We start from the raw sequence: 26,597 nt of genomic DNA on the forward strand, positions 1-26,597 counted from the left end.
TTTATTAAAAAAAAATGTAATTGTACTCTTACCAATGAGTGTAAAATTAAATCAGAGGAAGTGATAAGATGTGTGTACATTGCTCAATGTGTTTTTGTGTCTATGGCAGGTGTAATTATATTATCCAAAGCAGAGACTTTGAAGTTCATGATTACTTACAAAATTGCTTACATTATTTTGTCTGATAAAAGAAAACAAGGCTGGTCTATGAAACCTTATGAGTATTGTAAACATGATTGCTAAATATCCCTCTATTTTTTTTCTTTTCTGACAGGCATGTTTTACACAGTTTTGCCTGGTTCAGCTCAAGTGGAGGATCACGTCTTGGTGGACTCACATTTGTATGCTCATCGGTGGAAGCGGCAGTCGGAATATTTCAAATCTGTAAATACAAACAGACCAAGCATTGGACATGACCTATCTGAGCCTGGGGGCTTCACTGACCTACTTGAAGAGTCACATGATAACAGCACAGAGACAGAGGTAGATCCATTTGAAACTTTCCTTCCTTCTCCGTATTGATTCCTATAGCTGATCATGTAAAGAGACGTAAGGTCTGATAAGAGTTTGACAGACAAGTTGCTGTGTAACAATTATTCAGTGGAGTAATGAAACTTCAGGGGGACCCCCTGAGGAGTACATACAGGGTGCCACCGATGCTCCAGATCTTATCCGTAGCTCTCAGGTGAGGGACTGCCAGTGCTCGAGGCCCCCCAACTCCTCAGAGCTCAGTGCCCCCCGCTTTTGTTACGCCACTGCAATCATGACAGATACCCCGTCCACCATATTAAATTTGCCAAAGGATTTAATGCACTTGTAATGAGGAGGATGGGATATCCATCACATTTGTGACAGAGTAAACTCTAAATCTGGTACTGAACATCATCTCACTAGTAAGTTATGGAGACCAGATCTCTTTATGATGGTGAATTTGAAGCTGTAAATAATAACACGTTTTATGTATTTATCAATTATATTATCAATTCTTATTAACCAGTGAGGGCATACCAGAAGGGATGAATACTTTAAGAATTATTGAGAGTCTTAATTCACTAAATTTACGATTAGGAAGTGTCAGAATTCTGCAGTGAGTAATTTGTAGATGTCACTTGTGCAATAATGCCATGTAAATCAGAAGAGGAAAGAGCACTGAAGAAAAACCCGCTCTGCAGTTAGCCACTAACAGTGCTACACATAACTGCCTCTTGAAAATGAGGGACAGCCACTGGAGAGTCAGATTAGATAGCAACATATCAACTAGCAAAGGCCGAAAAAACCTCCTACAAGAGGAAAAGCTTAGATCAGAGCGCCTCAAAGAGTATACAATTCAAGACCAGCCACTGCACCGTGAAGGACTGTTTCAGCATGGTCACAAAAAACTCAGATAATGACAAGAGGAATGGGTGAGTTCAAAGCCCTTATTCCTGTCTGTGTCAGAGAAGCAAGGATGCGATATGCAGCAACATTTTTGTAACTCTTCTAAATTTACTAGCCCCCAGCAATATCTATGTAGCTGCTGGAAATGCAGGCAATGTTTTCCAACAGCAGAATTTGCACCTCACAGTGTAATGAGTCAAGCATGTTTACCTATGTTGATTATTACACAGCACCCATTTCACCGAATTAACACTCGTCAGAGTACTGATCTCAGCAAAACACGTTATTTACAGCTGAATTTACCACACATCAGAGCTGAGATCTCAGCAAAACACCATATTTCCTGCTAGCCCCTGAAGTTCAAGCGAGCCACCTTGAACGAAAGTCTGGAATGCCTGAAAGGATTAAAACTCAAGAAGTCAGACTGTCACAGTGACCCCCTTCAAATGAAGAGACAGCAATGAATGGAAACAGCGGGCCTCATTTAAGAGACTCCTTGCGCCTCAGGATCGTCACTTTTTGTGACGTTCCGTGGCGCAGAAGCATGCGTGATATTTATCATGCAGTCCAAAGACACTTTTTTGGGCTTAATGTTGCCTGATAAATATCAGTCCCTTTAAGGCAGTGTTCTGCGTTGAAGGAGCATGCAATGGGTGTTGCTGGGGGCGTTCCCAGCAACATCCATGGTCTGTTGACACTACCCCAGTTTTACGAGAAATCGTAAATCTGAGGCATTGCCAAAAGCTTACGCCTCCCCAGGGGAGCCGTAAGGGAGGCGCAAAGAGGAGAAATATCTTTATTTCTCCTAATTCTTCCTTTTTCTATGTGTGTTGCATTCTTCAGCCCACATAGAAAGAGGAAAAAGCCTCTTGTGAATATTTTTGTACAGAAAGGTTTCCCTTCCTGTACAAAAACAACCATCCCCGCAACGCAGGCACCCTTGCACCATGGTGCAAAGGTGCCTGCATTGGTGCACTGCAGCCCATTGTGCGCAGGCACAAGGGGAAAAGGACAGGAATGCCCGGTATCTTATAGATACAGCCCATTCCTGCTCTTTTCGTTTGTCCTAGGGAAGCGCAGCAGGAAGCCCTGCTGCACTGCCCTACAGCAAAACCTCATAAATGAGGCCCAGCATGTCTGTGAGCAAGGTGTGTGCAAGTTCAGAGGTGGACAGATAGAATATGGCTCCAGTCTAGTACACGTTATGATCATGTCTCTCAAACTTGCTAAAAGTTTCAGTTAAACTCTTTTACTCAGTTTTTTCAAATATATCTAGTGCCTCAAAAATACTACCACTTGACTAAGGTACTGAAACTACCTTCGTTGCCGCTGACAGAAGCTTTGTACTGATGTATACCAAGCCCATCACAGATCGCTCAGTTATTTCCCCTCGAACCTTAGTGACTTAATTTTAACACCTGTGCTGGAGTGGGGATCAGTTTAACATCTCTATCTCACACCAATAGGGTTGATCCCACCCGCTGTGCTTTTCGGTGACAGACCTTTGCCGTCATTAATCAGAAAGTCAGGATCTACACATCACTTAAATTAAAATCACAAACCTGTTTGTAAGTCAAAAACAAGAGTTAGGTGTACATATTAAAGGTTTTGTTTTCATTTACATGAGTTTAGGGAGTTTTCTTCTTTTTCTTTTTTATTCAGTTAGTTTAAGTATCAGTCAAATTACAGAATTGATCATAAAATAATGGTTAGAGCAATCATAACAAATAATGCACCAAGTGGGTGCCAGAAAGGAAAGAATTCCCTATTCTAGAGAATGGGGCAAATGTGGTGTTAGCAGGAACTCATATAGAGTCCATGTTCGAGAGGCAAAATTAAGATGGACGATAACGCTCAAATTCAACCAGTCAAAATGGCTAAACTTTTCATAAAAAGAGGTTCAGAAACTCAAAAACTCTCAGAAATGAAGCACAATATTCATGCAGTAGCAGCTGCATTCAGCAAATCAGGTTGGGAATGGGTAGAAAATAAGCGTTGAGCCTTCAGCATTAAACCGTTAGCATTCAGCTTCAGTGCAGAGAAGTGGTATATAGCAAGGGTCTAGGAAAAGTGCATCTGGGAAAAGCGTTAACCTACTCTAGGAAAGAAATGTTGCAGGTTGTGTAGCATCTTCTTCTCTTCTTGTCCAATTGGCTTTCGATTCATGTTGAGACCATATTCTGGCCCTAGGCAGCCCATTGTGAACCAGCACAGGGGGGAAAAGTCAGAAATGTCTTGTATCCGTTTAATACAGTGCTTTCCTGTTCTATTCCTATGACACATGCATTGCCCCATTTTTTCATAATTTCATCAAAATGGCCAGTGTTTATGGGGACAACAGTTTATTTATACAAAAGGAACACATTTATGACTTGACTTGACTTGAAAGCCAGATTGTGTATTAAGATTGTGATTCAAAATAAAATTAAAGTTAATGATATAGTGATATTAGTTTATTGCTGATAGCATTTCCTTAGTGCCAGAGGACACTTGCTATTATTTGAAGACTGATGTGGTTATGCATTTGGAAAAATCTGTTTGTGCTATTATGACTACTTCTTCCTTAGACCTTATACTATGTATAGCTTGCATGAGCCAGAACCTATTAAATCTATGTAGCCTAAGTGATAGTATTGCTCAGTAAGTTTCTAAGGTGGTGTTCCTAGCTTAATTTTCTACAGTATGAAATTGCAAAGCCACACATAGACTCACATTTCAAATATATGATTGAAAATTTACAGTGAAGAAACAATAAGGAAAATGAAATGGAATGCCGACTTGAATAAATATGCAATACATGTTTTGCAAAATGATATGCCATGTGAAATTGCATGTCAAGATTATTTTCAGTTAAGTGTGATAGAAGTGTGGTTTTGGACCATTTCAGCAAAATTGTGCTGAAATCCTCAACATTCACAACATTTATTTAAAAATTTTGAGGGGCTATTAGACTACCTACACACTTGAGGGATGTCTGGCTTGTTCTGCAGAGATTGTACATATTGGTACTTCTGCACCTCAGATAGTTAGCCAATGTATGTAAGATAGTAGTGTAAAATGCATTATTCGGCCCCGTTGAGCTTTCTCAGAAAAAAATCCAGTGAGGTCCCCTGGAGGGGAAATGAGCTTGCTAACTGTACCTGATTGCTTTGTATATATTTGTCATGGTTCAAGAATATAGGAGTAGAGACTACAATATTATGGCGGGTATTTATGTCCCAACACATATATATTTTACCAGCTTCTTCTGGTATAGTGTGATGGGTGTACTGCTTGAATTAGTCTTTGCCACTTGTCATTGCAGTGGGTCATATTGTTTGCTCAAACTATATTGGGACCAATTTTATGCAAATCAGCCTTGGTTCTGCTCCACAAAGAACAATCCCAAAAACATGTCCAAGACATGCACTCTTTAAACAGGACTACAAAATACTCCATACACGTTTAGGTCTTCTTTGGCCTCATCAATAAGGTGTAACAACTTTTGTGCAAGGAACAATGGGGCACATACATTGGCATAGCAGTCACACTTAGGGGTCTATTATGATGCCTGTCGGAAAGCACTAAGTCTCTGACTGGTTTCCGACTGAATCGGATTTGGGGAGTCTGACCGACCGATTATGAAGCTTCTGGATACGATTCTGTCGGACTCCCATTGACTCCAATGGGAGCCTGTATTTCTACCAAATACACAGACTACCATTGAAGAAAGTTGGGAAAATAGTGCACTCTGTAGTCGGTACCCCTTGGTGACTGCCATACTGTGCATGGTTTGAAGGGGGGTCCCTTGGGTACCCCAATGGCCCCATTCGGAAGGGCCCGAGTGAAGGGGAGCCTGCTTGGGCCCCCAAAGTCAGATTTTGACAGCTGATCTGAGTCAGAACAAACGATTCAGAAAGTCTGTCCGAATCTGACATCGTAATCGCTTGGTCGGTCAATTGACCTGTACGAGTTCTCTCCCAACGACTCAGTTCCTCCAAATGCCATCCTGAACTGACGCGGAAAGTCCCAACGCTTTATGAACATCGTAATCGGTCATTCGGAAACCATTCCGAATCGGTCGCAATGATGGGTTCCGATTTGGAGTCGGCAGCCCAAATCCGATTCGGAGCCTTTCCGAACAGCATCGTAATCGACCGCTTAGTGTACCCCACTGAGAAAAGTAGAAAGGCAATTGCAAAGCCAAAATGCCTACCTTTAATATTCGAACCAGTAAAAACAGTCGGGTAAAATTTGTATGGATTAGCACATCAAATGCAGCCTTTCTGACGTGTTTATTATGTAATCAGTTACCATATGAACATTAATTTACAAAATCCACCTGCCTCATGGGCTCACTCTTAAACTCATTTTATTTTGTTATTTCCTAAAAGAAATACATGTTTATTTGTCATGCAATTTTCCCTATGCACCAATATTAAAGTGTTGCCAGTTCAGATATTAGAAAGAGTAACACAAATTGCTAATCTCCATTTTCAAACCCAGTGCAACAGCACAATTTTTTCTTGACATTGTCCACAACCTTGCAACAAAATGTTTTTGCTGCTGATCTTAGAGGTAATATTGTTGGTCACAATGTACTTGTTAAAGGTGGATGTGCCAAGCAATGTGAAATGAAAAAAGTGTGAAATGATCATTTTTCTGCAGGCAGAGACCTTAAAACTAAACTCGGTTCATTTGAAAAAAAAAATAAGGGAAACTGATCTATCTTACACTGTGCCAGGGACAGAAGCATGAACTTCTGGGCTGGGACAGTGCAGAGTCCTACACCTGATTATATCAACAGTATTATCTAAAGTGTATTAATGTATTTCTATAATTCTCCAAGACAGAGATGATTTTCAGAGAGTACTGATCTGAAACAGTGAGCATGGTGTATACCCCCCATCTGTTTCGGAGGTATCCTGTCTAAAATGCGCTAAGAGAAAGATCCTCAATTAATGCACTTTATTCAGTGTAGTGTAAATATAGGCGCTCAGCTCAGCACAGGTGATCGTCATACAGCCCAAGTGGTAACTAGGGAGCACGCCGGGGCATACGTTCAGCAAGGAGTATAAAGGAAATAAAGAAGATTAAATGTATTCCATCCTTTACTGCGTCTCTTTACCAGATGCTACATAAAGACTGAATAAATCCTAATGTGAGCTGACATCTTGATTAAATGTACCACCAGATTCAACACATTCTTACTGAGCAATTTCTAAAGACTATCTAAAGACTATCCATCTATCCAACCTCTCAAGTTCATTTATAGGTGAACACGGGTTGAACAGTGCAATTAAATCCCGTCTTGCCTTTTAATCCCTTTGCTTCACAAGGTGACTTTTGTGAGGCCATTCTCCGATTAGTGTTTGACAACCATTACTTATGAAAACCCAATCAGCAAGAAGGGATTTTAAACTGATAGAAATTCCATCCATTTCCGTTTCGAACTTCTAAAAGATTAAGGGGCATATGTATGAAACTGATTTGTAGTCGCAAATGCTGGTAATTGCAAAAAAGCAGCGTTTGCAACAAAAAATACACAAAACGTGATGTAAAAGGAAAATCGCATTGAATATTAAGCAATCGCTTTAATTTTGCGTGAATATTTAAGGAATCACAAATTACGATTCCTTAAATGCTATGCAACAAGCACCCAAGTTGTGCGATTTCTCCTTAAGAAATCGCAATTTACCATAAACTTCAAGTTGGTGGTAATTTGCAATTTCTCTCAAAAATGCACTTTTTGGCATTTTTCAAGGTACCATTTAGTACACATACATGCCCTTAGGGCATGTATATGCGCCATATGCGCACACATGTTCATTTCAGGGGTGCATCAGGGTGTCTTTATGACACCCTTGCACCCTTGAAATTATTCTCAATTTGCGATTCTCAAATTGCGAATCGCAAACTGAGAATAACTTCCCATTCATTCCTATGGGCCTTCTGGCCCATAGGAATAAATGTGAAGGTATTCCTTAATTGCCATTTTGCAATTTGTTAATCGCAATTAAGGAATACTAAGAAATGGCAAAAAAATTGCAAATTTTTAAATACATCCCATTTTGCAATTCTCAAATAGCGATTCTCAAAAAATCGCTATTTGAGAATCGCAAATACGGATTTTCATACATATGCCCCTAAGGGTGGCAAAATTGTCTACATTTATTCCACATGTAATATGCACATTCTTGTGAACATTATTACTACTTCATAAAATGTACTTGGGAGTTCTTCAGTATGAAAATGGTATGCAAGGTATATGTACTGGCATATATAAGTCACTCAAGACCCCTGTTAAATGTATTTTGAAAATAGTCACGCAGTGAATTTTGTGAATGCAGTAAATGTAGCAGGGGCAAACTTCAATTTCACAGTTACTTTGGATGTGTTCTGGATGAACCAGCCTACTGCTAGTGAAAAGTACAAGACAAACAAAGGAGTACAAAATGCAAATTTTAATGAGTACGCAAAACCCAATAATTAGAATATTTGCTAGATTACTATTGCATTACAAATTGCCTGATTTAGGGCCAGATATATAACCCTTACAATTTGTGAGTTGTGAATTGTGTCATTTTGCGACTCGCAATTTGTGAATCGCAAAATGTAATTTACAACAGTGTCTTAGACACTGATTGTGATTCCTAATGGGAACGCAAATTGCCTGCCTCATTAATAATCATGAGGTAGGTGCAATTTGCAACCCTATTGGGAATGGCTAGCTCTCCCAGAGATGGTCAGCAGACCACCATGTCTGTGACTGCTTTTTAAATTAAGCACTTTTTTTTAAATGCAGCCCGTTTTCCTTAGAGGAAAACGGGCTGCATTTAAAAACGAAAAATGAAATGTTTCTGTTTCATTTTTTTAGAGTAGCCAGTGGTCTGTGGAACCACTGCCTGCTCTTAAAAAATATTTTCACATACATTCTGTTTGCAAGTGGCTTACCACCTACTTTAAGTAAGTGGTAAACTGTGAGTGTTTTGCGACTTGCTATTAGGAACAGATGAAAATGGCACGCCCCTTCCTAATAGCGAGTTGCAAACCCTATTTTGCGAGACGGTAATAGGTTACCGACTCGGAAAATAGGTTTTATACATAGGGCAGACCTGTTTTGGGGTCGCAAGCGGGCCGATTTCCCATTTGCAACCACAAAAAATAGTCGTACATCTGGCCCTTATTATCTAGTATCAAAGTGCCTCATACAAATGTTATGTACCCTTTTGGTGGTGGAAAAAACTATTTTATAGCTATGTCAACATTTTAACAATCGAGAAGGAACTCAATATTTTAAGTGCATAAATGAATGACGTACATCCTTTTTTTTCGCTTTCCTGTTTAATTTATAAGGCATGCCCCAGCGCGGGAAAATATTTTTACAGAAAGTTTTTTTTACTATGTTTCACAGCTTTTGTCATGTAATTTCAAACTAATAATTTTATTTTGAGTTTTCAAATTGGGACGATAAATGTGCACAGAGATAACGATGCAAAATATAAAGGACAAACTATTTCACGTGAAAATCACAGTTCGTATCGGTTAGTAAAAATGTAATTTTCACTACAATTTATTTTATCTTGTTATTTGTGTCGTACAGTTTTGTATTTTGTATGTTTCTTTCTCACCCACCGTCAGTGTGCCTCTCATATCTCCTTGTATTGTTCATTAGAGGGGTTAACCCATTTATACTGACAGTGGTTTTATTGCTACTGAATCAAAATCTGATAGTTCGGTCTTGCTGAGTAATATTTATTTGATTTAATGTAAAATCATGGAATTTCCAGCACGGAAATGGTCTTTTTTCAAAGTAAAGATACCTTTGCTTTAACCTAAAGTCCAGCTTCTGAAAACGATGATCAACGATCAAAGATACGCACATTATTGCTTCTACCACATGTGTGAGATGCTGTTGACGAACTTCTAACTTCTAATGATCAAGGTTTTGCAAATGTCAACAATTTCATTGAGATGGCATTCCCAAAAAACTGCATGGACTATTTTATAGAAAAGCAGAACTCACAGATCTTCACAGCACAGATTCATATTACTTAAACTCATTTAACAACTTGTTTCTGGCACTGATTAAATAGCTAACAACTTTCCAGAATTCCAGGCAAAGTTTTGTAATTGTAGTCCAGTCAGTTTTCAATTTTGAGCTGTAAAACATTCTGCCCTTATCAGGAGAATGCGTCAGGTTCCAGGCTCTAATGTTTTATAATACATTGGCAGGCCTAATTCCAGGATAGGTGCTGGAGTTGGAGTTCAATCGTCACATCTTAGCTGCCTTATCGAAGACCTCTCTGTTTTTTTTAAGAGAACCTGTTTATCCTGCAAAGTTGCATTATTTTCAATTTTACTCTTTGTAAGACAATATCATGTAATTTGTGACCAACTCTCTTCACGGTTGTAAACGTCTTCCCCATATCAATTCAAAGTGCAAAAAGATCATTGGTAATGCCTATAGGTATGACTTTAAAGGAATGATGATTGGTAATGCGAAGCATTATAAATAAATAGCATGGGAAGAGATGTGGAAGCTAAGAACTGGAGAATAATATTGATGGAGATTAAACGGTCAAGAGATAGTTGCAGGCCTAGTTTAAACCAGACCTATCTATCCATGTCAGGTAAATACTTCTGTCCTTCCATCTCTGCTGTTGTTGCCACAGAAAAGCAACAAAAAGTATCTAGTTATGTGAGATAGTTTAAAAGCATTTCAATACATGCATGCACCCCTGAAGGTTCAAGCTTAGGAAGCTGGATAAATAAACAAAATGTTCACAGCTGCATGGACGGCAGGCACTTTTTTTGCGGCGGCACACAACATCTTCCCAATCAAAATGTACTCCTGCCTCCGAACATGTTGACTTAGCCAAAGCCCCTATCTAGCGATGTTCACATAATTGTCTGGCAAAAGCTTTCTTTGGAAAAATGTACCACCCCAAGTCTTAGGCTCTTCATGATAAAAGGGAATTCATTCCCCTTAAATAAATATTGTGCTAATTGTGGCAGAACCCCTAAAAGCAAAGCTAAACAGCTCTACTCTCCACCAAATATTCACAAATTTTCTAACACAATATGTATAGCATGTTATATGTGTATATCTGTTCAATAATGCATCACCCAGACATTTATGTTGCAACAAGATACATGTCTATTCATAAGGGATACTTAGCCGATATAATTATAGTGCTAAAGCTGTCCAAATGTTCAATTTACTCACATGCGTCAAGGTAGTCTAGTCCCAATATGGCCCCCGAACTTCCACTGTTTTACAGGTAAATAGTCTGGAACAGTCTGGGAATAAAGAGCTATCAATGGACACCCAAATCAGAGAGGTCTGTCCTCCTGCTTCCTACAGCTTGACCGGTTATGGAATTGTTATCCATTCATTTGTACAGAAATTAAATCTTTGGCCATTGAAGACTATGTCCTTCCAAGCTGGGACAACAAAACCACCTTGTACCTTAGCTTACCTGAAACCTTGGCATTTATTCTTCATTGTATCAATAGCATGGCTTAAAACAAGCATGTTTTCTCTGTAACTTTTCACTATGTGCTGCATGCCACAAAATCTCTTCTCTGGCGTCGAGTAAAACAAAGAGCTCTCCTTTACCTCATAAGTGATACATCATAGATATTTCTGAAAACTATACACCATTGACATCCAGGCTGGTGTGACTTGCCTGGATCCCACTGTGTTGTCTTACACAGACATTTTATGAGAGAAAATTCCGGAATCTGCAAAAATCTTCAAAATTCCTAATAATCGGTGTTCCTACACTACTCCCAATAAAAATGTTGCCCGACACGTGTAGGTGGGCATACAGCCTGTGATAAGAAAGGGAGCAAAATGCAGCATGGAGATAATAAGATTTTCCTTTAAATGTCACTCACTCCTGTGATGTGAGTAGGTGCGTTTTTTGGCCAGGCTCGTCTGGAATCAAGGGAAGCCTACCAACCCAAACATTTCTGAAAACTAGAGACCCAGGGAGTCCAGGGTGGTGTGACATGCATGGGTTAACCTTTATTTTCTTACCCAGAATGCCCTGCAATTTTCAACTCTTGGGATAAATAAAAGATTTTTCAAACACTTGTTCTGTGAAGAAAATTTCTGAAATGTTGCAGATCAAAAAAATCATATGACCCACATAGCCACTCTTCTCCCAATTAAAACAGTACTTCAATTATGTGGGTGGTTCTCATCACCCGCAATAGGACTAGTCACAACTTAGACCTTGAGAAGTCAATGTGGTGTCAATATTGCCTTTACATGGTTTGAGTTTTGGTGCATTCTTATGACATGCATTTAAGCCAATTACACAGGGGGCAGTGTTTCAATTGAGAGAAGTGCTAAAGTGTTATGTCACATAAAAATGGAATAGACAGTCTTTCTTAGCTACACCTGATGTTCACAGGGCATTCTGCTTGAGAAAGTGTACTGGGATCCATGTAAACTACATCATCCTAGATTGCCATTGGTCTCTAGGTTTTAGAAATGCCCAGTGTTCGTGGAGTTCTCTGGCTGACTCAGAGCCCAAACAATGTAACCTTTCCCCATGACAAGCAAGAGGAATTTGGGATTTCATAGGCTTAGTTTTGACATACTCGATACAGAAAAGGGGGTGGTGATGGACAGAGTGTCTGAATTAAGCAGACCACTCTTACCCAGTCCAAAGATCAGGGCTTGATCCATCACCGTTATTTATCTCACTGCCCCATCCCAGCTCAGAACCTGGCTATATGCAAATTAGTCTGTCCCTGGCCCAGTGCATCATGGGAACAGGGCAGACCAAACTACCAAGCCAATTCTTCACCAGAAAGGAGACAAGCTACCGGGGACCGGTTTCTGGCATTTCAGCCTCTTCGGCCCGGCTTGCTTGAATCCTGATGGAGCAGTGAAAAAGGGACTCATGTCTGAGTATACCCTGCCACACCTATAGTGGCCAAAAACGATACAGAAAAGGGGGTGGTGATGAACAGAGTGTCTGAATTAAGCAGACCACTCTTACCCAGTCCAAAGATCAGGGCTTGATCCATCACCGTTATTTATCTCACTGCCCCATCCCAGCTCAGAATCTGGCTATATGCAAATTAGTCTGTCCCTGGCCCAGTGCATCATGGGAACAGGGCAGACCAAACTACCAAGCCAATTCTTCACCAGAAAGGAGACAAGCTACCGGGGACCGGTTTCTGGCATTTCAGCCTCTTCGGCCCGGCTTGCTTGAATCCTGATGGAGCAGTGAAAAAGGGACTCATGTCTGAGTATACCCTGCCACACCTATAGTGGCCAAAAACGATACAGAAAAGGGGGTGGTGATGAACAGAGTGTCTGAATTAAGCATTTAACTGGGATGTTGCAATGAGCTAAAAAACGGTGTTGGATCTAGCCCTGATCTTTTGACTGGGTGAGAGTACTCTGCTTAATTCAGAGACTCTGTCCATCACCACCCCTTGTTGTAAATATTTTTGTCCACCCTAAGCGTGGAAGGGTATACTCAGATGTGAGTCCCTTGCTCATTGCACCATCAGGATTCAAGCAAGCCGGGCCGAAGACGGCTGTAATGCCAGAAACCGGTCCCCGGAAGCTTGTTTCCTTTCCAGTGTAAGAATTGGCTTTTGTAGTCTGGTCTGCCCTGTTCCCATGATGCACTGGGCCAGGGACAGACTAATTTGCATACAGCCAGGTTCTGAAACTGGGATGGTGCAATGAGCTTAAAAACGGTGTTGGATCTAGCCCTGATCTCTTGACTGGGTGAGAGTACTCTGCTTAATTCAGAGACTCTGTCCATCACCACCCCTTGTTGTAAATAGTTTTGACATACTGCCTGGCAGAGATTGGTTAAACTCCTTATTTTCCCTCCGATGGTTGGTACCAACGGAGGTAGTGTGGAGGATATGAACCTCTCATTCTTTGCAATGAAAAATAGTTTAAGTCTGAAGTGGGAGTGGTTGTACAGTAGAGAGATGTAATGACATGCTGAGCGTGTAATATACATCCAAACAAACCCACCAGTGCGTGTCTACACCTGTGCCACTACCAGTACTGGAACACTCACTATGCATTTCTTTCTCCTCATGGCTGCTCTTCTTAGGGATTTCAGGCTGCTAATTGATCCTGTCTTAAGATGAGCTGTCTATGTCTGCCAACTCCCTTTTGTAGCACCTCCTTAACGAGCTTTGGATACTTGAAACTGATGAATCTCCACTGCAACAGAATGCTTTAGATAGGGACACTTCTTTCCCAAAACAAGCCCAAAGTCACCTTCCTGTACCTCTTCCAAAATATCTATGATAAATAGTCTCTCCTGCTTACTTTTGAGCTCATACTCACTTCAGTCCCACAGAATGTTATTTGAAACATTTCTTGAGAACTGGATCTATTACTCATCAGGAGCAGGCACAGCAATTAGTGCTTTTTCAGATTTTAAAATCCTCACCCTTGATCATGTATCTGATATTTGAGGTGGAGGTACTGTTACTTATCATGGCAGATTATTTTTAGGCTCCATCAGCAAGTACTAACTCCTTTGCTGAAAGTTCATTTTTTAAACTTTCAATCACTTCTTTTCACTTATTTTTGAATGAGCTCATATATCACCCTATTGCCTGACTTTTCACATTGGCACTCAAATTGCAGACTTTGTTTCCCCTTTCTTGATTGGTTATTATAATCTCTGCACCTCATGGGATTGTAATGCCTAGCTTGACCCTTATTTTCATCCTGGCATTAGGTCGGTGTTGGACTCTCTTTCTGTCCTCAGATTCAAATAATTGGTCAAAGACTGTATTCACCAGTCAATCCATTTACTTGATGTGTTGTTCTCCACAAGTGAAGATGTGTGCATTACTTAAACAGTTTGATTCCCTTTGACCAATCATTTGAGCAACCCTCTGGAATCCTATGTGCCACCATCTACTGCCACCTGAACGTGCAGCAGAGCTAGGACTACAGTCATTCTGCCTACCATGTAAATATCTTTGGAGGACATCAATCTATCACAGTGTTATTCTGGATCAGACCTGTATCAGAAGAACAAGAATTTCCACTCTTGTAATAATACATACCTTACTGATACCCCTTTAAAATCTTCCCAACCTCTGCATTTTGACTCCCATCTGCCTGGTGCACAGAGGAATTAGTTGTTACAAAAGATGCTTCAACGCTTCAGAAAGAGCATGTAGCTCCATGTATGAGGTAATGTACAATTATTCAAGTCTAGCAACCTATAAAGAGTTTAAAACAGGTAGTTAAGATTAAAAGTCTGTCACCTATGCTTCTTGCTTGTCTTTCTCAGCTGGATTCGCTGACATTGTTCCATTTGATGCTTTTATTTACAAGTCACAAGTTAATTAAGTTAACATTCTAAAGATTGGTTTCTCTTTTATTCTCTCCATTACCCCTGTGAGTGCTCCAATTGCTTTTGACAAAAATGCATCTCTTGTAATAGATTTGATTAATCTCTCCTGTACAGCTACATTGGCCCTGAGACAGTCTGTAAAATCTGGCTCCCCTGTGGACCTTTGCTCACCTGTAATATATTTTTCTATTCTCATCACTATTTTCCCTTTCGTATCCTCTTGTTTAAAGATTCTATGCTCACAGCTGCTGTGCCTATCAGCAGTAAACAGGTTGTTGTGGTACCCCGTATAAAAAGTAGGCAGACAATTGCTCAGAAATTCCCACCCCATTTGTAACACTCTTCTTCCTGAGATGGAAAAAGCAATTAATAGACAACTCTCAGGTATCATTGAAGTTGACAACTGGATTCATTCAGCACTATCATGTTCGTATCCTTACATATTGTGCAATTTGTGGTTCTAGCAGTGGCTAAAAGCTCACACAGACTGGTTCCAGCCTTTTTGGCAGCCTGGACACTTTTAGTCTTCTTTTCAACACTAATTATCACAACATTCTTATTCAGTTTCTTCAGCAGGTTGACATCTGAGACAATGCACTAGCATGCCTTTCCGCTTTCTTACCTTGTAGAGCAAAGCTGAATATTTACCACCTCTTTGCAGTGACTTTAATCGTCAGACTGCGATGTACCCAAGAGCTCTTTTATTTAGACTAGCCTATTTATTTTGCCCATATTACCATGACGGGCTATGGCATCAAGGTTATCGTCTGGACACAAGTTTATTGACAGTCTCAACTATAACCTTGCTGGAGCTTTAGCTAATTTATATTAATTTCTCTCACAGTAGCCAAGAGAATAATATCTAATTCTACCCTTTTGTTTTGTTTAATAAAGCTTTAATAAAATGAAATACAAATGTACGGAATTATGTATTACTTAGAATGGAAAACCACGTTATGAAATATAATTTTAACAAGGAAGGCAAAAATAAATAATACATAATACCAAAGAAGAAATCGTACCATACGCCTATTAAACTAATATCATTCTGTACGTATATTATCAATTTTTTTTATATTTTAAAGAAAAAAGAAAGAAGAAAGTAAATAGAGAAAAGAGAAATAGAAAGAAAGAATAAACAATATGTATTACATATCTGTACATGTATCACATAATAAACCTTGTATCATATAATAACTTATTCCATATACTAACATCATGTCATTAACAACGTATCTCATACAATAACAATGGCAAAAAACTATATATAATATTAAATATTGGGGGAAGATGCAGTCATGGTGTCTGGAAAACCCTTGTAGAGTCCCTGGAGAGTTTAGACTTTTTATTTAAACAACCAGTAAGAGGAGATTAAAAGAGGTCTTTATTTATCATTTGTAATGTAGATGTTGCTGATGCTGTATCAAGCCTATGATGGGAGCAAAGAAGATTCCACCAACTAGTAACATTGATATTCTTGGCATGTTTTTGATGTAATGACTTGAAAAGCAATAGTAAGTGGCAGATCCAGAAATGTACCTACTTTAGAGCATACTGGCCAAGAGCTTGAGGAACTTCCTAGAAAAATAAGTTTGATATCAAAAGGGAGATAGATAGAACAAATAGCAGAAATAGTTTTACATTCCTGCAATCAAATAGCAGTGGTTGATGGACAGTGAAAACACATATGCAAATATGTATCAGGAAGGGTTTTACAAGACCAGCACATATTTGAAGGTTTTGGGTTATATATTTGCAAAGAAAGTGAGGCAATGTATCTATGACTGAGTGAGCGTGGAGATGCATTGCATAAGAGCCTCTTTGAGAGACTCATATTTAATAGCAAAGGTAGAAGGAATAGCACATTTGGTTTGAATTTAAGAAAAGGTAAGAGGAGTCATATCACAACAATTGTTTTATTTGAATTATGTTATGTTATGTTATGTTATGTAACATTTTTAATGCGCACAGATGCTCCAGCAAAGGAGCGTCCTGGCGCAAGGGAAAGGCAGACACAACACAACACTAAAACCAGCACCAAAAACAGAGCACTTAAAACAGGGGGAGTTTAAAACAGAAAAGTTTTCAAGGCCCTACGGAAAGATATTAGATCATCCAGAAGACGGATTTCCAGGGGGAGCGCATTCCAGAGAACTGCAGCTTTCACTCGGAAGGAGCGTCCTCCCATCCGGCTGAGTCTGAACCGAGGCACAACCACCAAGGATTGTCCAAGGGAGCGAAGTGAGCGAGTTGGCACATAAGGAGAAATCAAATTATTAAGTAGCAAAGGTGCCGACTCACGAAGAATTTTAAAAACCATGCTGAGGGCTTTAAATTGGATTCGCTTATTCATCGGGAGCCAATGTAGGGACCGCAGAGTGTTGGAGGTAGGGCAAGCCCGAGGCAAGCCGACCACCGCCCTAGCCGCAGCATTCTGGACTCGCTGTAAACGGAGAATCTCAGCTTGGTTCACTCCTAAAAGGAGTGAACTAGCATAGTCCAGGCGAGAAATAATCATCGCTTGAATGACCAGCTGTCTTGTAGGAGCATCGAAGAATTTGAGCAGGGGTCTTAGCCCGCGTAATACTCCAAAACAGCAGGCCGCCACTCTCTTCGTGTGAGTCACAAAGCTTAACGTATGGTCAAGCCATACTCCCAAATTCCTGAGTTCCAGGACAGGGGCTGGCGCTGTTCCCAGCTCAGAAGGCCACCATCCATCTCCCCAGAGGTCCGCATCCCTTCCAACGATCATCACCTCCGTTTTTGATGCGTTCAGCTGGAGACAGTTGTTATTCATCCAGCTGGCCACCTCTCTCAGTCCACTGCGGAACCTGAGGGCATCCTTCTTGGCATCCCCGCTGATCGTAACCGCCAGCTGAGTATCGTCGGCATAGGAGACCATGGTTAGGCCCCATTGCCTGGCGACTTCAGCCAGCGGCTGCACGTACAGATTAAAAAGCGTGGGACTCAGCGAGGAGCCTTGAGGCACCCCCAGGTCCAACGGATGGAATTTGGACTGAAAGGGAGGGGTGGCAACGCAGAAGGAGCGATCACTAAGGAAGGAGCGGAACCACTGCAGAGCTGAACCACCAAGGCCAATGTCCTGCAAGCGGTGTAGAAGGATGCGATGGGAAACAGTGTCAAAGGCAGCGCTCAGGTCTAATAAAATAAGCGCTGCCGTTTGACCTGCATCCAATACAATCCGCAAGTGCTCAACCATTGCCAGAAGGGCCGTCTCGGTGCTGTGACCAGCACGGAACCCATTCTGCACGGGATCCAGGACATTAACCTGGGTCATATGCTCTGTGAGGGCCAGATTTACATGGGCCTCCATGACCTTGGCCGGCCAAGGGAGCAAAGATATCGGGCGGTAGTTTTCAGGTTTCGACGGATCCAAAGATGGTTTTTTCAGGATCGGGGAAACTACCGCTTGCTTCCACTTGGCAGGAACAAGGCCAGAAGTCAGGGAGAGGTTGATCAGAGAACACACTATTGTGCGTCCCTGGAAGGCAGCATCCCTGAAAAGGGCCGACCTTACCGGATCTGCAGGCGAGCCAGATTTGACTCGCAAGGCCCATTTCGCAAACTCCTCGTTAGAAAGAGTTGGAAGGGAATGCAGCGATGGACAATTGCTAGAGCCACTCCAAGGAATCACAGGTGGTAGTGGACTCGGAAACGCCTGGTAGATTTTTTTAACTTTGTCCAGAAAAAAAGTGGCTAATGCTTCACAGTGGGAGGTAGAGCTGTCCAACTGCGGAGGAACCCTCTTTGCCATCAGATCTTTTATGGTTTTAAAGATGGTTTTTGTGGGGTTGAGGCTGTTACAAAATTCTGCTGCGTAAAACGCCGCCCGGGCCCTACATATGGCTCGATGGTAGAGCTTAACTAGGGCCTGGTAGGCGGATTTCCTATCGGCGTCATACGTCCTGCGCCACTCCCTTTCTGCCCGTCTACAAGAGGACTTCATGGCACGCAACGCACTGTCATACCAGGGGCTGGCCTGCCGAGGTCTGGACTTACTGGAGATGATAGGTACCAGGGCATCAAGCGCCCTGGTAATCCAGTTACAGAATCGATCATAGCCCGAGGTGACGTTCAGCAATGGACCCAGAGGCTCAGCACCCATGATGCAGTGAAGATCCTCCAGCCTAAGTTTATTCCAGTGGCGCCGAGGTATCCGCAGAGGAGGTGGAATAATAGGGTTGGCAGGAAGAGGAAGCCAAGCAGACACCAAGTAGTGGTCAGACCAAACCACAGGATCAACCGCCACGATCTGGACATCCAAGAGGGTCGTAAAAAACGGGTCGAGGATGTGACCAGCCACGTGTGTAGGCTGGGTGACAAGCTGGATCAGCTGCAGAGCCTCTAAGTCGGCCAAAAAACCACTGATGGCCAGAGACTCCAACCTATCGAAGTGGAGGTTGAGGTCGCCTAAGATCGAAAAATTGGCGCAGCCACTAGCCAATAGGCTCACGGCCTCCGGAAAGGCACCTCTAAAAGCTACATCGCTGCCTGGGGGGCGATAGACAACCATTCCCGACAGCGAGAACTGGGGGCTGATGGTAACTTTGAACAGCGCACTCTCGCAACCAGCAATCTGCAAGACCGTCCAGGTGCAAGTATAATCAGATTTAATGAATAAGGCAATACCTCCACCTCTCGAATGGCGATTAGATCTAAAACATAGGTAACCCAGGGGACAAGCAAGGTTGACTATGGCGTCATCAGTGTCTTGAAGCCAGGTTTCAGTTAAAGCCAGCAAATCTGGTTTCTCATCCAGGATAAGGTCCGCCACAGATAGATGGTGCTTTACTAGAGATCTGGTATTAAGATTTAAAAATCGTAGACCAGATCCCAGGCGACCAGATGCAGGAGAGACACCGGGACGAACTCGTGGAGCAGGGGAGGAGGCAAGCTCGCGAATACCTCCAGGCCGATCAAGCGACCACCCATTACAAACACATTGACACGGGCCACATAGCGGGTGGGATAGTGCGGCCGAGCAACGTGGGAGAGAATCCCTAATGGCTCGAAGCGAGGCACTGCAATAGACAATCATCCTGACAAATCAAGGATGAAAGCGTACAGCGATTCCACAAAGTAAAACCCCCAGCGTCCCGCGCGTCCTTAGCGCGGACGGGCGCAGACGGGCAGACTCTGGCTCGACTCCGGCGCGAGTCAGGCGTGACCGCTGCGCGTCACCGCTGCGCGACCGGAGTGAGCATTAAGTAGCAGCTCACCTGTGCTGCAGAAGCGCTAGAGCGCTCAGACAAAAGGCGGAGGGAGGCAGAGACCACCCCAAGATGGCGACCAGGCGCCACGAGGAAGCTGCCAAAAAGACGGTAGGCTCCGCGCTAAGCGCGGTGGGGGCACTCTTTAAAATGCAAGTATGTGGGCAGAATAATTGTGCAGTTAAAATCAAGGCTCACCAAGGAAAAATAAACAATATGAAAAACGAGCGTTTTAAAATGCTAATATCAAGCGCAGCACGCTTAAATGAATGCCAAGCACAGCGCGCATGCAGGCGCCTTTCCCAAGAAGGAACAATGGGAGAGCTCGCCTTAAGTAGCAGCTCACCTGTGCTGCAGAAGCGCTAGAGCGCTCAGACAAAAGGCGGAGGGAGGCAGAGACCACCCCAAGATGGCGACCAGGCGCCACGAGGAAGCTGCCAAAAAGACGGTAGGCTCCGCGCTAAGCGCGGTGGGGGCACTCTTTAAAATGCAAGTATGTGGGCAGAATAATTGTGCAGTTAAAATCAAGGCTCACCAAGGAAAAATAAACAATATGAAAAACGAGCGTTTTAAAATGCTAATATCAAGCGCAGCACGCTTAAATGAATGCCAAGCACAGCGCGCATGCAGGCGCCTTTTCCAAGCTTCCTATATCCTAGTTTTTCTAAAAGATAGTTCGATTTCAAATTTTGAGAGATTGATTGTGCCATATAGAAGATTCTAGGAATTATTGTACTGGGAAAAGGGCCTTGTGAGAAAAAAAGAAGAAACCAGAACACTTAATAAGTGGAGTGGAAGAGGTTCAAGGAGGTTCCAAAAGCAAAGGTAAAGAATAGAAGGGAAAAGGTAACATAAATTAATCCATCAATCTGCGCCAAATACTATTAGGTTTAGAACCAGTGCCTCCCGTATATTGTAGGACCTGTTTTAAAGCAAATGCATTATGGTATTGCTAAAAATTTGGAAAACTTACACCATCTACTTCTTTGGTTTACAAGGAAATGCTAAGGAGATGTGCGCTTTTTTACCATTCCATAAAAATGCAATAATAATTGATGTATTCAATAGCCTAACCTTTTTTACAGGTAATGAAATAGGCAACATGAACAGGAAAAATTAATCACATACTAAACAAGGACCCCCTGAGCAATAGATATATTAACTCCTAGGTCAGGGAAACAAACATTTGAAAAATAACAACCTAGGCAGTTTTTATGGATACTTGTCTTAGTCAGTAGTAGAAGGATAAGGGACCAATTACAGGGAAAGAAACACAGTATATAATTGTCAAAAGATTAAAAAAAGAAGGGGGGTATGTAATTAAAAAGTTATATTTATTTCACAATTATCAGTAAAAACATACACAACGATCACAAATTACAAATTAATAAAAAATCATACATTGAGAAAAAACTAATCAATTATACCACAGTCTTCTATAGCAACACAAAGACTACTACTGTTACAAGTATACAATTTCATCAGTAGTAAACATACACTGTTTGTAAATATATATCTCCTATATATATAGAGATTGTCATCTATAGTTTAGAATATTAGACAAGAGTTCATATTCCTTGTATTGGAGTCTTGTGGCAAAACGGTGCAGTAGCGTCGACGTTTCGGTCTCATCCAGTTACTTCACCGAGACCATCCTCAGGACAATTTGTTGTTGCATATTAATCTAGTAAAACATACAATGAACAATATTCCTTAAATTTCAACTCCTTCACCATAATCCTACACTTAGGTCGTCTGCTCACATAAACCTGTCTACAATGACACCAAAAATACCACAACTACCCAGTGCAATACCTTATAAACCAAATACACACTTGGAAATCAAATCCACATTAAAAACACTGAAAATTCACCACTTAAAAGAATACTCAAAAGTGTATATAATCACCATACAGGTGTCAACTCCACTTACTTCAGGGTCCGATGTGTAACTTCAGTATCGATTTTAATCCTGCCAAAAAACAACCTCTTTTTACTGCTCGTAGGCAGGATGTGGCCTATTTAAAGTCATCTCTCAGGCAATTCAAAGCCCCAAGCCGAAGCCCCAGGCTTACCTTTATATGGACACAAACGTCCTCACTCAGCACTCGGTGCTCTCTTATTCTGTTTTTCTTTTTTCTCTTTTTTCTATATCATAGCTGTCCTTTCTTATCTGCAGAGTACAAACACACACCCATATATACTTGGTTAGCTAAGGCTACGACCTCTTCAACTAGAGACTCGTAAAATCCGCCTAAGAGAATTCTACCATTTTACTCACTTGGGACACGGCAGTAGGCGCTTGAATCCAACCTCCGTATCTGACGATTACGGCTTCCGCACTCGTGTGTCCTCTGGGTGAAAACTTTAAACTCTCAACTCATGCCATGCCGCGTTCTCGCGCATGCGCAGTGCAGTTCCTCAGAAACGGAACAGCGGCGGCCATCTTAGACTAGTCTTTTCTTTGTCCAGACCCACTCGAATATTCCATAGTACTGAATCAAAAATAGTTCAACAATACTTAAATTGCCTCAAAATGATTTCACAGGATGCAAATCAATTCTGAATCATCCCATCTGTATTCACATGATTTCTCAATATAGGGCACTTACCGCCACTATATTCAAATGAGGAGTCAAAGAAACCATCACTGATGTCGACCAAGTCTATCTCCCTATTTGAGGAGTCGGTTATACACCCTCATCCTGCTTCATATATGGGGAGAGAAACTAACGCTGATCAGAGCCTCAATATAGAATGAGTATAAATACTACATTGTAATTTCATAACATCGCGAGACTTTGCCATTCCACATACACATTCAATCCTTTCTCCATTGTCTTGCCTGCCCATATCCATTTGTTTTCTTTTAATGTGAGCAGACGATCCACATTGGTTCTACGTCTCGAACTTTTAACTACATCAAGCACAAACCATTTCATATATTTTTATATGATATATATATCATATATATATATATTTATATAAAAGATATGAAATGGTTTGTGCTTGATGTAGTTAAAAGTTTGAGACGTAGAACCAATGTGGATCATCTGCTCACATTAAAAGAAAACAAATGGATATGGGCAGGCAAGACAATGGAGAAAGGAGTGAATCTGTATGTGGAATGGCAAAGTCTAGCGATGTTATGAAATTACAAGGTAGTATTTAAACTCATTCTATATTGAGGCTCTGATCAGCGTTAGTTTCTCTCCCCATATATGAAGCAGGATGAGGGTGTATAACCGACTCCTCAAATAGGGAGATAGACTTGGTCGACATCAGTGATGGTTTCTTTGACTCCTCATTTGAATATAGTGGCGGTAAGTGCCCTATATTGAGAAATCATGTGAATACAGATGGGATGATTCAGAATTGATTTGCATCCTGTGAAATCATTTTGAGGCAATTTAAGTATTGTTGAACTATTTTTGATTCAGTACTATGGAATAATCGAGTGGGTCTGGACAAAGAAAAGACTAGTCTAAGATGGCCGCCGCTGTTCCGTTTCTGAGGAACTGCACTGCGCATGCGCGAGAACGCGGCATGGCATGAGTTGAGAGTTTAAAGTTTTCACCCAGAGGACACACGAGTGCGGAAGCCGTAATCGTCAGATACGGAGGGTGGATTCAAGCGCCTACTGCCGTGTCCCAAGTGAGTAAAATGGTAGAATTCTCTTAGGCGGATTTTACGAGTCTCTAGTTGAAGAGGTCGTAGCCTTAGCTAACCAAGTATATATGGGTGTGTGTTTGTACTCTGCAGATAAGAAAGGACAGCTATGATATAGAAAAAAGAGAAAAAAGAAAAACAGAATAAGAGAGCACCGAGCGCTGAGTGAGGACGTTTGTGTCCATATAAAGGTAAGCCTGGGGCTTCGGCTTGGGGCTTTGAATTGCCTGAGAGATGACTTTAAATAGGCCACACTCCTGCCTACGTGCAGTAAAAAGAGGTTGTTTTTTGGCAGGATTAAAATCGATACTGAAGTTACACATCGGATACTGAAGTAAGTGGAGTTGACACCTGTATGGTGATTATATACACTTTGGAGTAGTCTTTTAAGTGGTGAATTTTCAGTGTTTTTAATGTGGATTTGATTTCCAAGTGTGTATTTGGTTTATAAGGTATTGCACTGGGTAGTTGTGGTATTTTTGGTGTCATTGTAGACAGGTTTATGTGAGCAGACGATCTAAGTGTAGGATTATGGTGAAGGAGTTGAAATTTAAGGAATATTGTTCATTGTATGTTTTACTAGATTAATATGCAACAACAAATTGTCCTGAGGATGGTCTCGGTGAAGTAACTGGATGAGACCGAAACGTCGACGCTACTGCACCGTTTTGCCACAAGACTCCAATACAAGGAATATGAACTCTTGTCTAATATTCTGAACTATAGATGACAATCTCTATATATATAGGAGATATATATTTACAAACAGTGTATGTTTACTACTGATGACATTGTATACTTGTAACAGTAGTAGTCTTTGTGTTGCTATAGAAGACTGTGGTTTCGAATAGGATTGTTGATAAGCTGCGTTTATGGAAAATGAAATTGATTTTGATATAAAAATGTATGCCTTCAAGTCCGGTTAATTTATGAGTTCACGTGTGAGACAGATAACGATTGAGAAAGTATTGATGAAATAATTCCTCAAGGTACCTTTTCTTTATGATTTACTATACCCAGTCCCTTGGGGAATATTGGGTTGCCCTCTTGTGATTAGTAGTAATCAATTATACCAGTAGTTAATAAGTAATAAAATTAAGAGTTAATAATCGACGCGCGTTTCGGCGGACCAGCGCCTTCTTCAGGACACACTCTTTATACCTAGATACAAAAAAAAATACATAAAATATTTAAATAAAATTAAAAAGCATTTCAAAGAAACATACAATATAATAATTTATACAATATCAGATGCACATTTCTGATCATTAAGAGTAGCCAACCAGGTTAGTGACAAAAATACACTGTGAAACAACATATACAGTGTAATCATAGGTCCCTTAAAAGACAAGTTTCAGATCCCAAAATATAAGGATCAGTAAGAGAGAACTTCTGTGCTCACTTGGTCAAGGAAACAATAAGCTAATAAGCTGGAGATAAACATTCATGTTAGGACAAAAGAGAGGTAAGTAGATAGATAAGTGGATAAACAAAGACCTAAACAACGACAGTGTTTTGCAGACCTAAGTGTCTAAAATAAACATCAATAACCAGCCAGATTGCGTGGCAACTCCTGTGGGCGGTAGATAATAATGCGACTCAACATAAATGCAACTAAAAAGGGTAGTAAGTAATAGTACAGGGATAACTATTCAAATGGATATAAACTTAATATACCTTGTTTAGGTTTATTAGCATATGGAATATCAGTCTCAATGTACCTACTTAGTAAATATGATCGTCACGATGTATATACAGCGGATATTCTCGCTACCAAATATCTGCAATACGTGGTTCTGATAAAAAGCGATCTCTGTTAAAACGAATAAAAAGAAAAGAAAACCAGATAAAAATAAAACAAACAAAGAGAAAAGGGAAAAAATTAATGGCAGGTAGAAACATCATTTTATAGTGGCCAAACTTACCCAACAAGACAAATACAATGGGGACCATTTCTCTGTCAATTGAAGAATCTTATGATGAACTTCCTCTAAGTTTATCTGAATTGTCTTTGCCATAGAAGTAGAGTATTTATTTCCCAAACACTTAATGTAGAGACCATTTAAGCCCAGTGCCATCAAACATTTCTCTCAGACAATATTTGTTAAGAAAGAGTACTTCTGATTTCGAAAAGTTTGTTTTGTATCCAGATAAACAAGAGTACGATGATAAAAGATTGGTAAAGGTCAGGATTGATGTTTTTGGTTCAGAGACATAAAGGATTACATCATCGGTGTATGCTGAAAACTTAATCTCAGTGACTTTGTGTTGAAAGCCATGAAATTATGATGAATTACGTAATGTATGCAAAAATAGTAATAGGGATAAAATAAAAAGCAAAGGAGGTAAAGGACATCCCTGTCTGGTACCCCATAAAAGTGGAAAATATGAAGATTGGAAGCCATTTAAGAAAACAGACATCATCGGAGAGGAATATAATATAGCTATATACTTAAGAAAGGTTGAACTAAAACCACGCCATTGTAGAGCCCGCATCATAAACTTCCAATTGACACGGTCAAAAGCCTTTTTAGCATCTAAAGTTACGGCAGCCATATGAATATTGGAAGAAGAAGCCATATATAAAACATCCAGGAACAAGCTAGATTTGTCAGTCATGTGTCTACCCTTGACTAATCCAGTCTGCTCGAGTCCAACCATATCAGGAATTAGAGGAGAAATCTTACTTGATAAAATCTTGGCGAAAAGCTTGCAATCTAAATTAATAAGGGCAATGGGTCTATAATTGGCAGTGAAGCAGGGGTATTTCTCCTTTGTATTGATCAAACAGTTCATAGCGTCTTGAAAGGTCCTCTTAGCTTTGTATTGTGAGAGAAAAGACTGACATAAAGTACGTAAGTACAGAAGTAAAAGATGTGAAAAACAGGAGTAACCTTCAACAGAAAAGCCATCCAGACCCGGTGCTTCATCTTTGGGTAGAGCAATAAGAGCAGATTTTAGTTCAGAAACTGAA

At 40.8% G+C, this 26,597-nt stretch overlaps 1 protein-coding gene across 1 annotated transcript in view; it reads left to right on the top strand.

Annotated features, from left to right (window-relative positions):
• The first annotated feature begins 276 nt into the window (after window positions 1-276).
• Window positions 277-26,597, top strand: part of PLXDC2 (plexin domain containing 2) — a 1,000,652-nt gene continuing 974,331 nt past the window's right edge. Inside the window, exon 1 of the mRNA XM_078663746.1 lies at window positions 277-483. Within this exon, the coding sequence (XP_078519872.1) occupies window positions 277-483 (207 nt within the window). The remainder of the gene's footprint in view (window positions 484-26,597) is intronic.

Source organism: Lissotriton helveticus, chromosome 10 (genome assembly GCF_964261635.1).
Source record: "Lissotriton helveticus chromosome 10, aLisHel1.1, whole genome shotgun sequence".
NCBI classification, from domain to species: domain Eukaryota; kingdom Metazoa; phylum Chordata; class Amphibia; order Caudata; family Salamandridae; genus Lissotriton; species Lissotriton helveticus.